Source organism: Nomascus leucogenys, chromosome 14 (genome assembly GCF_006542625.1).
Source record: "Nomascus leucogenys isolate Asia chromosome 14, Asia_NLE_v1, whole genome shotgun sequence".
NCBI classification, from domain to species: Eukaryota; Metazoa; Chordata; class Mammalia; order Primates; family Hylobatidae; genus Nomascus; species Nomascus leucogenys.
The window spans coordinates 71283640-71297597 of NC_044394.1; the positions used below are offsets into that span (position 1 = coordinate 71283640).

At 48.0% G+C, this 13958-nt stretch overlaps 1 protein-coding gene across 1 annotated transcript; it reads right to left on the reverse strand.

The window, feature by feature from the left end:
* Positions 1-7903: 7903 nt before the first annotated feature.
* On the reverse strand, positions 7904-13733 carry FOXI3 (forkhead box I3). The gene is made up of 2 exons (XM_003268788.2): positions 12936-13733; positions 7904-9947 (listed from the first exon to the last, which is right to left on the reverse strand). The coding sequence occupies exons 1-2, from the start codon at positions 13651-13653 to the stop codon at positions 9325-9327; spliced, it is 1341 nt and encodes a 446-aa protein (XP_003268836.2). The 5' UTR covers positions 13654-13733; the 3' UTR covers positions 7904-9324.
* Positions 13734-13958: the final 225 nt, after the last annotated feature.

The following is a 13958-nucleotide window of genomic DNA, read 5'->3' on the forward strand; positions in this document are numbered from 1 at the left end:
AAAAAAATTTTAAAGAAAAAAATTAGATTCTTACTCCCATTCTATTCTCTTCTATCTCATTCTATTTACTTAATGGGCTTTGCAGACCCTAGAGCCACCTCCCAGCCTCCACTTCCCTTCCCTGCCTGAGACTCTGCTGTGGGCTGGCTTGCCTCCCTGGGCAGCTTCTTCCAGTTCTCCACAGGAGCTGTGTTCTTTCATGTCCCGGCCTCTGCATGGCTTCTTCCACCCACACTTAGTCCCTCCCCTTAGCACCCTTTGTCTGGCTAACCCCTACTCAGGTCAGGGTGTGGGGGCTCTCCCAGAGAGTCCCACTGCCCCCCACACTTCCCTGATCAAGGCACTTGTCACCCTGCTGCCAGCCCCTCTTTGCTTCTTTGCTCCCACTGGAATATAAGTGCCATCCTTACTGGGGCATTGCTTTTGGCTGTGTCTCCCAGTAGGTATAGTAAGCATTTAGTAAAAATCGCTGAGCTAATGAAGGAACACTAAATTCAGAAACATGAGAATGAATTGTGATGCTGCCTCTCTAGGGAAATCCTGGCATGTAAACTGTTAAAAAGGAGGATTACTGCCACACAAGTGCTATCCCCACGACTGCTTCAGTAATGGCAAAACCCTATCATGGTAGGACACGTGTTTTCACTAGTTCCTGAATCAAGAAAGGTAGGTCTAGCAGAACATCAGCGCATAATCTGAGCAGGCTATGGAAGAGGCTGGGGCCCATGGCTGACTTTACTATGATGTGTGGCTGGCATCATTGGCTGCATGGCAGTTAATCCCATTGTAGGAAAGATTTTTAAAAGCTTTACTTCAGTGGCAATCTTTTGGCTCTTACCACCAGTCTGTGGGAAAAGGTGCACTGTAACAGCTGCTGTGAATGTTTTCTTACTTTCCCAAAACCTAGCAAAGGAGGAGAGGAGAACTTGAAAGTCTTCTACCTAAGCGAATGCTGGGGGGCAACTGAAGGGTTGATGATCAAAGACTCCAGGTGTTTGGTGGAGGCTCTCAAGTATAGGAGGACACAGGGTAGGTATGAAAATGGGAAGGGGGAAGTAGTGTGTGAGGAAATGGAGATGGCTGAGTTCTAAATCCAGGCTAAACACAGCAAAAATTATTGAGATTTTACCTATCTTATAAAACTAAAGGAGAAAGGTAACTTTGTCTGTTTCCTCTACCCAAGAATGCCAGTCTGGCAAGTGAGGTGTATCATAAACAAAAGTCATGGGAACATGGATGCCCTGAGCATCAGTTTCTCCAAAAGAGGAGGAGGAACTAAGTGCCTTTCTCTTAGGATCAATACGACAGTGATCCCACTTAGACAGAGGCTTTTTTTACAAACTAGGATGATGGCCAAGCACAGTGGCTCATGCATGTAATCCCAGCATTTTTGGAAGCCGAGGCAGGCAGACCATTTGAAGCTGGGAGTTTGAGACCAGACTGGCCAACATGGAGAAACCCTGTCTCTACTAAAAATACAAAAATTAGCCGGGCATGGTGGCAGGTGCCTGTAATCCCAGCTACTTGGGAGGCTGAGGCAAGAGAATCACTTGAACCTAGGAGGCAGAGGTTGCAGTGAGCCAAGATCGCGCCACTGCACTCCAGCCTGGGCGACAGAGCCAGACCCTGTCTCAAAAAAAAAAAAAAAAGGACGAGACAGGCTAAGACACACATGGATGGGATTGCCCTTGAGTGTGGCTGGATGAATCACATCATGGCCCTCACAGGTCCCTCATGCCCTGCTGGCTTCTCACCTCCAGAAATCACCCTATTTATAATATCTGTATTTTGTTTTGAATCAAAGGTTTAGTTAAGGAAGAAAAAAAAAATCTATAAAATGCGCCTGAAGGGAGTTGGTGGGGGTGGGGAGGGGCTAGGATGTTCAGGGACAGCTGTTCTGGAAAACGGGCCTTACAGTTGAAGCCAGGCCGGGCATGGCGCTCATGCCTATAATCCCGACACTTTGGGAGGCTGAGGTGGGTGAATTGTTTGAGCCAAGGAGTTCAAGACCAGCCTGGGCAACATAGTGAGACCCTGTCTCTATTAAAAAAAAAAAAAAGAAAGAAAGAAAGTTGAAGCCAGAGAAGACATGTGGCATTGAGCTCTCGTGGCAGAAGGAAGAATGGCAAAGACCCTTAAAAAGACAAGTTTGGGATGTTTGAGGGGCTACAGACAGTGAGTGGTTGGGAGCGTGTAAGGCAGAGGCAGGAGGGGCAGGAGATATGGTTGATGCAGGGCCACAGAAGAACCTGGGAGTTTGCTCACCAGTAGACCATTCCAAAAGTTTTTAAGCAGGAAAACAATATAATCGTCTCTATATGTATAAATATCACACTGGCTTCCAAGTGGCGAGTGACCTTGGAATAGTAGAAAGGAATGAAATGTAAACAGGAAGGAGCCAAGAGTTGTGGCTGGGAGCCCAGGGAGGAGGCTGCCATGGTCCTCCAGCCAATAGAGGCGGTGATGGTGGCTGAATCCCTGAGACGTCATGGAGCAGTTCTTGTTTCAGGCTTGAATGTGGGGTGTGAGACAGAAATAGAGGAAGCAAAATAAGAGTTAGTAGGTGTTTGGACGTTGATTAACTGACTTACCTGGTAACTGCAGTTGTTGATGAATGAGGGGACTTCCCTTTCCCACGAGATTTCCATCCTGGCGGCTATTTGCCAAGACGTCTACTCTGTTCTTACGTTTCTGTAATACAAGGCTAACACACTCACTGCCCAGCGTTGTTGGACAAACAAAATGGAAAATGGATAATACTGATGTCAAACTTTCTGAGAAGAGACAAGTGGAGTAGACACAGAGGCCCCTCTTGTTGTTTCGGTTAGGCCAACACACAGATGAATGTTACCCCTCCCATCAAGCCTGTGGAGTAGACATTGCTGTCATCATTTCACTGAGGGGAAGACGGAGGCCCAGGACTGAGTTTGTATAACTGGGCTATGGCCACAGTGCTTGTGAGTGGGCTCAGGTGTGCAGAGTTGAAGGTGAGCAGTGGTAGAGTAGGGTCAGTTGACATAATCCTTAGAGATGGGAGGGAAAAGAGGACACCAGGCTTGTTAGTGCCCTGCTTTCTAATTCCAGCACAGAACAGAGGCACCCTTGCACTGTGGTTTACTGAGTGAGTTTCAAGGAAGTAAAGGGGGGTGGGGGGAGTGGGGAGACTCCAACACACTCCAACAAAGGAGGTAGCCTTGAACCTCCTTTGAAGTGCAATGCAAAGAAGTCAGTCTCTCCACACAGGACTGGGGTTGAAAGCTGAGAGCCAGGAGTGTAGACGCTGATACTGATGCTGATGCTGACTGGTTAGCTTGAATAGAATGTGCCTGGAGGCTGGAAGGGCTGAGGGAACTGACTCTAAGCATGTGCAAAGGCCTGAGGCCGTGAAGCAAGTTCTGCATGACTTGACTCCGTCACTTCTACAGAAGCACCGTGGCTTTGTACACCCGAAACCATCCTGATCTGTCTTCTCCCAGCAGAAGCTGCAGCCTCTCGGCCAGGTCTGGGGAGCTGTCCTCTACTCTTCCAGGAGGTTAAACCATTTTGTCTCCCACCAGAGCCTCATAGCTAGGTGGGGAAGCTCAGAGCAGCCCCAGGGATCCTCTGTTCTGGGCACATCTGTTACTGCCCTTCATCATGCTTGCTAAGGGTCTGCCTCTTTTTCTGGGTAGTGAGCAACTTAAGTCAGAGAATGGGTCTTAGTCATCTTAGTATCCTCAAAGCCCAGCCCGATGCATGGTGCCCCAAAGATTTGCTGAGTCAGTGGATACACTTCCTGTGAGGCTCAGGCTCCCAACCAGCATCCCCATCATCTGGCTTTCCTGGGCAGCTTCAGAGCATGAGACCTGAGCCACTGACCTGGCTGCTAGCCGATCCTGAGGAGGAGGACATGCCAAGAAACAGCAACTTCCCTTCCCGTCTTCACAAAAAGGAGCCCCAGACCCAAAATCCAACCTCAGGAAGCATACAGAAAATGCCTGGAAGGAAACATTACTGAATTGGGGTGGCAGGAGCCTGGGTTCCAGGCCCAAGTCTGGAACCAACAAACTGTATGGCTTTTGGCAAGTCATTTAACCTCTCTGTGCCTCTCCCTTCTCCACTTTGAAACAGAGAGGCACTATTGTAAGTTAAGGTCAGGAGGACTCTGACATCACACGGCCTAATTTTGAATCCCTGTTACACCACGTACCTGCAGCAACCACTTAGATCTGTGACCATGGCCCAGTTATACAAATTCCCCAGACCTTAGTATTCTATTGATGAGATGGATAATAACAGTATCTATTTCATAGAGTTGTTGGGATGTTAGTACAGCTAGTTTATATTTAATATGTGCTGTAGGGTAGTGCCTGGCACCTGATAAGTGAGTTGTCATTATTGTAATGTTATTATTGTAATGTTGTCGTTTTAAAAATGATGAGTGCTATTCATGCCTCCCAGGGCTTTGGTGATGATCTCCTGACATCATGAATAAAAAAGTAGGGAGGAATTCAGTAGGTATCTGGTCTTCTGTGGCCTTTTTTTGTTTTAAAATCTCACAAGAAATTCCTTCTTTTTTCAGCGGAGCCAGCACCCAGCACACACCCCAGCTGACAGCTTTCCATGACAAAGGCAAGACCACCAGGTCTCTAGCCCTGAAGCCAGCAAGTCTCCAGTCTCAGGAAAACATAGGAAGGAGGGGAGGGTTCATTAACAACCTCAAGGTTTAACTACTGGAGCAGCTAAAGAAAATAAAAACCCATTAGACCCTGAGGATTTAGGATCTTTCTAAGTCTGGAAAGTCTCTGGAGGGAAGAGAAGCAGTTTGGGACTTTGCTCTGAGGTTCAGAGCAAAGCTTGGCCCATTTTGTCCTGGGAGAGACTTGGGGACTTTTGAGTGCCCTCGGGGGATGGAGAGGGTGGTGGGGGGGAGGGGTACAAAGGCATACAGTTCTGAAGCCTCTGGCCTCCCAGGCTGCTGTTTTTCCAGTAAGTTCAAGAATGGGATGAAGAATCTAGTGTCAAGAAAGAAATCTGAAACCTGCTTATTAATTCCTCACCTTCTCCTTTGCCATCTTACTCTGAATGGTTCACTAGGTCCTAAAGGCTGGAAGGCAGATACTTAAAGTTATAAATGTGCTGCTAAATGTCCTATTATACACAGAACAACCTCTACAATAGAGAATTATCCAGCCCCAAATATCAGTACCGCTGATGATTGAGAAACCCTGGTCTAGTTAGAGGCAAGTTTCCAGCTATTTCCCTGGAAATGATGGGCTGCATGCAGTCCCCCGAGGACCACACCCCAGGATGCAGAGCTCTCCTTGAGGCATGAGGCCTCAAAGCACCGTTTCTTTCTGTAGATTTTTTGCTCCACTGAAATTCAATTTAATCTAAATAACAACCGTTAATCTACTAGAAATAAACTGGCCAGGCGCGGTGGCTCACCCCTGTAATCTCAGCACTTTGGGAGGCCGAGGCGTGTGAATCACCGGCAGTCAGGAGTTCGAGACCAGCCTGACCAACATGGCAAAACCCTATCTCTACTAAAAATACAAAAATTAGCCGGGCGTGGTGGCATGCGCCTCTAGTCCCAGATACTCAGGATGCCAAGGGAGAATTGCTTGAACCCACGAGGTGGAGGTTGCAGTGATGCAGTGAGCCAAGATTGCACCACTGCACTCCAGCCTGGGCAACAGAGTGAGACTAAAAAAAAAAAAAAAAAAAAAAAAAAACAACAAAAACAAAAACAAACCAAAATGCTCATATGCCATACGCCTAAAGATCCTCCTGAAGAGTAATTGTTTTATTCCAGCCCTTTCAGATGTGGGTAGGTGGAATGAGAAAACCAATCGTTTACTCTCCCCACAGTGGTTTGTTGCCATGCTGCTCACATCTCTAGATCTTTAGGACAAAGAAGCTGAAGACAGGAAAGCAGTAATACCCAGGAAGCCAGACATGATCCCACTTGAAGTTTATTTCATGTGATTCTTCTTCTCAGCATGCAGTGAACTTTCTTGGGAAAAACTTTTCTTTGCTGCCCCAGTTTACATTATAAATTAATTTACAAATATAGAGTTGTGCTAAAACAATATTTATAAGTCCATGATATTTTCATATACAAAAATATCCATAGAAACTGGTTTTTTTTGTACACATACTGTGGCAATAGGTAGTCTTTGGTTGTCTTTCTGCATAATGTTAAAAAAGTAACGGTGATGTCGTTTGTACCTCAATAAGCTGTTTAAAAAAATAATTTTCTGTATGTATATTTCAAAATAAAAAATTTTCAAAGTAATGCTGTGAGAGTCTCGGGGTGAAAAAATACACAGGGAATTTTAAATTTTTTTACAATGTGCTTCTGTTCCTGTTTCTAAAAAAGTTAAAACCCCAAAGTAGCCACGCTCACATCCAAAAACATGGTACAAAGGCAACGCATAGGACGATAAATTCATTTTTGGGGAACACTGTTCCCATAAATTTGACAACTATCTGCATTTTAATGAACTTTTTGAATAAAAAATTTGTTTTTTGAGACAGGGTCTCACTTTGTCACCCAGGCTGTCATACAGTAGCATGGTCTCAGCTCACTGTAGCCTCAACCTCCCAGGTTCAAGTGATCCTCCCACCTCAGCCCCCCAAGTAGCTGGGACTACAGGTGCACACCACCACACCTAGCTAATTTTTGTTATTTTTTGTAGACATGGGGTTTCACCATGTTGCCCAGGCTGGTCTCAAACTCCTGGGCTCAAGCGCTCTGCCCACTTAGGCTTCCCAAAGGGTTGGGAATTACAGGCTTGAACCACTGTGCCGGCCCTGAATAAATTCTGTCATCCGGCAACTAGTGGATGAGTGTACCGGGCACTCTACTGGGCACTAGAAGGTTGATCATAAAAATTATTCAAATGATACCTCTGAGAAGTAAGAGAGTGCTAAAATAAATAAGATTAAATATATCTTTTTAAAAACTGACCACAAATGGTTTATTGTATTAAAAACTATAAAATCCCATTTCTTCATTGTCTTAAAAATATTTTGTAGACACAGAGTCTTGCTGTGCTGCTCAGGCTGGTCTCAAACTCCTGGACTTAAGCGATCCTCCCACCTCAGTCTCCTAAAGTGTTGGGATTACAGGTGCGAACCATTGCACCTGGCCTAAAATTCCATTTAAGAGTCTTTTTTTGGCTAGGCGTAATGGCTCATGCCTTTAATCCCAGTGCTTTGGGAGGCAGAAGTGGGCAGATCGCTTGAGCCCAGGAGTTCAAGACCAGCCTGGGCAACATAGTGAAACGCCATCTCTACACAAAATACAAAAAAACTAGCTAGGTGTGGTGGCGTGCACCTATAGTCCGAGCTACTCGGGAGGCTGAGGTAGGAGGATGGCTTGAACCCAGGAGATTGAGGCTGCAGTGAGCTGTTTTTTTTTTTTTTTTTTTGAGACCCCCATGAAAAAAAATTAAAAAAAAATTTAAAAAATTATTTTAAAATAAAAAAATTTAAATTTAAAATTTTACAAATTAAAAAGTTAAAATATTAATTCAAAAATTTAAAAAATTAGCTGGGCATAGTGCACACCTGTGAGCCCAGCTACTGGGGTGGGTTGGGGGAGCTGAGAAGGGGCCACTGTTTGAACCTGGGAAGGTTGAGGCTGCAATGAGCCAAAATCTCACTACTGCACTTCAGCCTGGTTAAGAGAGGCAGACCGTCTCAAAAAACAAAACAAACAAAACAACAACAAAAAACCCACACACACACACAAAAGCTATTTTTAATAAAATTCTAATAATACTTTGTTAGAAAAGGAAACATCCAGGATACAAGCTAAAAGGGAGAGGATGCCAGGCTAACCATTACAAACTAGGACAATGGTCAACCCCAGATCTTGGACTACGGCAGCAGGATTCAGACAGAGGTGCTGCCCGGGGGAACACACCAGATGACTCTTATTTTCAACTAGAATCTTTGGTCAAATGAGATCTAGCTCCATTCCTTCCCTCTATATACTTATAACTGGCTATGGAGGCTGGTTTCTTGGTTTTGCAGGAAGTAGAACACAGAAGTTACAAGCACCAGCTCTGGAACCAGATTGTCTGGGTCTGATCCTGGCTCCAGTTTACTATCAGTCTCACCTTGAAAAGTGGTCACAACTTTTTTTTAGCCACCTGTGCACATTTGAGCTTGCAATCCTGGTATACAGTGATGATCAAAATAGGCAAAGTGACCTAACATCCTGAAGTTTCACTTCCTTTACATGGAAAATGGGGGGTAGTAATAATACCCACCACCCAAGGTTGCTGAGAGGATTAAAGGAATACATGACAAGTGCCGAGAACAGTGCCTGGCACACAGGGCTGCCTGTGCCATTTTATTGCCATTAGAATATACCATGTACCAGACAGAGGTAATCTGTGAGCTGCCTATGCATAGCTCAAGGATTTGTGGTGTTGCCTAGGACAGTATGATAAACAACCAAAAAAAAATCTTCAGAGGCAGATGACACAAAGTTGGAGATTTCCTATAAAAATTCAGATATCTGGCTCTTCTATAAAAATCAGAATGCTGGCTGAGTGCAGTGGCTCACACCTGTAATCCCAGCACTTTGGGAGGCTGAGGCGGGTGGATCACCTGAGGTCAGGAGTTTGAGACCAGCCTGGCCAACAAGGCAAAACCCTATCTCTACTAAAAATACAAAACATTAGCTGGGTGTGGTGGCAGGCACCTGTAATCCCAGCTACTTGGAAGACTGAGGCAGGAGAATTGCTTGAACCCAGGAGGCAGAGGTTGCAGTGCCACTGCACTCCAGCCTGGGCGACAGAGCGAGACTCTGTCAAAAAAAAAAAAAAAAAAAAAAATCAGAATGCTGCCAGGGGAGAGAAAGAACCAGCTGTTCCCAGCAGCCTTCCGCTAGTCAGTCCCAACTACCCTCTACTGCTTCAGTTGCCAACTGATGTTAGTTTTCTCACCCAGTAACTTCGTTGGCTTATGTTTTTTTAGCCGTCTGTACACACTTGAGCTTGCAATCCTGGCATACGGTGATAAACAAAATAGACATGGTCCCCGCCCTCACGGGGCTCACAGGCTACCTATCACAGAAGACAGTGAAACGGATTTCTCTCTGGAGAGGCCCACATGCAGAGAAACCTGTAAAAGCTCGCTGGGTTGTAGCAAGAGTTATCTACTACACCCTTGTTACTCCAAGTGTGGTCAAAGGACCACAAGATCACCCAGGAACTCGACAGAAACGCAGAACTCAGGTCCTACCCCAGACCTACTGACTTGGAATCTGCATTCTGATCAGCATGTGTGCACGCCTCAGGTGTGCATACTCAAGTCTGAGAGTCTGCTCTACACCTCGGAGCCCTCTCGGGGGTAAATGAGGCTGTTGACCATGCTAAAGTTGTGGAAAGGGCTGCTGAAGGGGCTGCTTTGGCCCCCGCTGGTGCTGGCAGGGAAAGGGCTGTAATAGGAAGATCTCTGGCCAGTGCTATTGCTGGTGCTATTGCTCAGTTGCAAGGTGTCTGCTGAGGCCTCTGAGATGGAGGTCGGGGAGAACATGCCGCTGGAGGGCAGCTGGGCCCCCTGGATTCCTAGGTGGCGGCTGCCAGGGAGAGCCCGCTGGGTACTCACACTGCTGCTGACACTCAAGGAGCTGAGGCTGCTGAAGAAAGTGTTGAGACAAGGGGTGGAGGTGAGCATGGGTCCTCCAGGAGATGAGGCAGTACTCTTGGTGCCCTCCGGAGGCTCTGGGGAGTGGGAAGACCTCAGCAGAGTGGAGGGGCTCTCTTCTTCTGGCTTCCCACCCACTCCAGACCCCAATCCTGAGGAGAGCCCTTCTTCGGACTTTGATGTCCCAGCAGCCACTGTGGAGCCATTGCTGGCCTCAGAGCGGCGCTTTCGCTTCCGACGGAAGTTCCCGTTGTCAAACATTTTCTCGCAGTTCGGATCAAGAGTCCAATAATTACCCTTTCCTGAGAAGATGAGAAAGATCAAGTTAGAGAAGGACCTATTCTATGCCTGTGTACTCAACTTCATTTCTGGGAGGAGGAGAGCAGACTCTCATTAGATGCTGACAAAGATGTTCAATTCACTCTAATATTCAAATCAATCCTCTTTTGGGGAAAATGTTACTCTTTGCTTCAGAGAGAAATCCAGAACAAAGATGTTCTGGCCACCTTTACTTCCGTAACACCTTCACTAATTCTAGATCCAAATTGTATGACCTTGCAAAGTCATGGAATTCTGATGCTACTTAAAGTTGAGCCTTAGACTGGGCCAACATAGTGAGATCTCATGTCTACAAAAAAAAAAATTGAGCCTCCGTTTCTTTATTTATAAAATAGAGATAAGGATAGTACTAACTTAGTGGATTGACTGTGAGGATTAACTATTTCAGCATAGTAGCTGGCACAGAGTAAGCAATGCAAAAACAGCACTTACAATTATTACTCGTTGAAAGTGCATAATTCCCCACTTCTGAGAAAAATGCCCCACTGGAGAAAGGCAATTTCAAAATGACAAAAAAAATTATTACTGAGCAATTGTTTTAACTATGCATTGGATGGCATAAATTTTGAGTATGAGGAAGCTCCTGGAATCTACATCCCCTCCTCATTTTGGACAGGACCTGCCTCAACAAATCTTGCGAATGTTTCACCCATTGGGTAAATAAATTTCAGACACCAGGGCCTCATTTTTCTGCATGTAATGCTAGTTTTGTTCTATTTGCCACAAGTGAGGTAGAAAAGATCTATCATCTTGGAGGATTTTATCTCCCAAAAGCTTTTTTCACTTCTGTTAAAAGAATCCGATGTTTTAAAGTACTGTAGAATGCTTATCTTGTGGCAAGGGCTTTACACGGATAACCTCAGCTACTCCTCACAGCTTTATGGCGATAGGCAGTATTACTCCTTTCACTTTTCAGATAGGAGAACTGGGGTGCAGACTGGTTAGTAACTTGTCATATTCCTAGTTAGCCATGATAGGATGTAAACAGGCTGGCTCCAGACTCAGCATTAAAAAAAAATTTATTTATTTATATTCTCTGAGACAGGGTCTCCCTCTGTCACCCAGGCTGGAGTACAGTGGCATAACCTTGCTTCACTGCAGCCTTGACCTCCTGGCCTCAAGCGATCCTCCCACCTCAGCCTCCCAGAGTAGCTGATATGACAGGAGTATACCACTATGAATGGCTAAAAGACTCAGCATTCTTGCTGGGCGCGGTTGGCTCACGCCTGTAATCCTAGCACTTTGGGAGGCCGAAATGGGTGGATCACTTGAGCTTAGGAGTTCAAGACCAGCCTGGATAACATGGGGAAAGCCCATCTCTACATAAAATACAAATTAGCCGGGCACTGTGGCATGCTCCCGTAGTCCCAGCTACTTGGGAGGCTAAGGCAGCAAAATTGTTTGAGCTGGTGAGGCAGAGGTTGCAGTGAGATGGCACCACTGCACTCTAGCCTGGGCGACAGGAGTGAAACTGTCTCAAAAAAAAAAAAAAAAAACAAAAAAAAACATGTCAGCATTCTTAACCAACCACTGGGCTAAGCTGCCTCCACTTGAACCATGTTCTGCAAATAGTTACAGGAAAAAAATTATATAACTAGAATTTCAATAATATCTCCACCTATATGGATATGTATATTGTGCCACCAACTTCTTTGACAAAAAACTAGCCATAGACCCTTGAACTTTTAGGGTAAAGTCCAGAGGAGTTTACATAACAATTTACATGATAATCTTGGGTGGTACAGAAGCCAAATCAAGAGGATGCATCTTCTAGAACTGCATACCCTGCCCAATACAGTAGCCACTAGCCACACATGATTATTGGGCACTTGAAATATGGCTAGTCAAATTGAGATGTAGTGTAAAATACACATGGGATTTTGAAGACTTAGTACCGAGAAAATAACAAAGAATTTCATTAGTAATTTTTATATTTGTTTTATGTTGAAACAATATTTTGGATTATTTCGTTTGTATCGTATTTCCATTGGAGAGTGCTGGTCTACCGTGACTTCAGGGATGAGCTCATTCTGAGTTCCAGAATATTCACATAATTTACACAAAATCCTGGATCTCTGTAATGTGCAACTAAAATGGTTTCATCTCTCTTCTCTTTTTCCTATCACAATCCCCTTCCCTTTCCTTGTTCTGGGTTCCTTCTGAAAACCTCAAGTAGGATTCTCTGTTTCTCTCTTCTTGTTAATAATTTCTCCACCTCTACCTCTCAGAGCAGGTTAACACTCACTCCACTGTAACACAGACCTCCTCACTCCAGGAGCAATTGGGCTTAGACCAGAACGCAGCAAAGTTGGGATATTCATTTCTAAATTTCTAACTAGTTAAGGTACCCAAACTGCAATTTGCAGGACCTCCCTGCCAAAGTTCTCCCATCCCAGACCCCCGTCTCATGATGCCCGTGCCACTGTCTCTAGAGGTAGGCACCGTTCTTGCTCTATTCAGGACACAACGAACCCCTCTGGAACCCGATGAGGAGGAAGTGCACCTAGGGACAGCCGGGCTGGACCCCAGTTCTCCCACTGCGTCTTCTGCGAAACGTGATGGAAATCCCAGCTCACGTGGATCCCTTTATAACCATCCCTTATCTAAGAGCTTACTTGTAAGTAGACCCTCCCTTCAAAAGGCCTGAGGAACACCACCCAGGGGTAGCCTCCTGTTATGGGATACAGATTTTTTTCGTTTCTCTAATTGGCCGGCCTCTGCGAATGTGGATGTAAAGGTCAAGCTCCTTTCTCACTGAGTCTTCCTTCCGAAGATCTCCTGCTCCTTCCCTTTGTCCTCTGGGTTGGGTGGTTTTTCCTCCACACGCTCCCACCCGCAGCCTGGACAAGAAGACTCCTGGCAGATCCTCCAGCCGCACACCGACCCCTGCGCCGGCCCTCGCGCCCAGCGCCCGCCCTCCCCGGTGGGAAGCACCTGCCAGCGGCCCTCACCTGGGTCGTCCTCGTCGCGGGGCACCTTCTTGAAGCAGTCGTTGAGCGACAGGTTGTGGCGGATGGAGTTCTGCCAGCCGGCCTTGCTGCGCTGGTAGAAGGGGAAGCTATCGGCGACGAACTGGTAGATGTGGCTGAGAGTGAGTTTGCGCTCGGGCGCGCTCTGAATGGCCATGGCGATGAGCGCCGAATACGAGTAGGGCGGCCGCACCATCTTCATCAGGTCCTCGCGGCTGGCCATGGACAGCCAGCCCAGCTCCCCCGGCCCCGCGGGCGCGGCGGGCGAGGCGGGCGCGGCGGGCGCGGGCTGCGCGAAGGGCCGCTGAGAGCAGCCGAAGGTGCCGGCGGCGGGCGGGGGCTGCAGGAAGGGCCCGGCCGCGGCCCCGGGGGGCGGCGGCGGCGGCGCGCCCAGGTACGCGGCGGCGGCTGCGGCGGCGGCGGCGGAGGGCGGGCCTCCCACGCCGGGCCCGTTGAGCCACAGGTAGGGGTTGGCGGCGGCGGCCGGCGGCGCGGCGTAGTCGGCCAGCCCGTAAGGCGCCCTGGCTGCCGGGGGGGCGCCCGGGGCGGCGGCGGTGGCGGCGGGCGGGGGCAGGCCGGGCTGCGAATACACTCCGAAGTTGTCGCCGCAGTAGAGGGCCATGTCGGCGGCCGTGGGCGGCTGCGGCGCGGCCGCGGCGAGGGGCGAGCGGGGCTGGTCTCGCCGCTCGGGCGAGAGCATCCCTTTGGGGGCCAACCCTGCGGCTCCGCCTTAACCCGCGCAGGGCGCCCGGTACTCCGGGCCGGGGTCGGGCGTGTGCTCGCGGAGCCCCTGCTAGCTGGCCTCTTATAACCGAGCCCGGCGCGGCTCCTCCTGGGCCGGCCCGGAGCGGGGCGGTGGCCGCGGGCCTGGGCTTTCCACGCCCCCGCCACGCCCCACCTGCCCGCGCGCCCAAACCCGGAGCTCACCCGCCCCGCCCCTACAGTCCCTCTGCCCGGGCCCGGGAGCCTCGGGGAGGCCGGTGCTTCTAGGTTTCGAGCAAAAAG

Coding starts and splice junctions, on each gene's coding strand:
- FOXI3 (XM_003268788.2), bottom strand. CDS start 13,653: ATGCTCTCGCCCGAGCGGCGAGACCAGCCCCGCTCGCCCCTCGCCGCG. Junction 9,948..12,935: donor CCGCGACGAGGACGACCCAG/GTGAGGGCCGCT, acceptor TCATCTTCTCAG/GAAAGGGTAATTATTGGACT.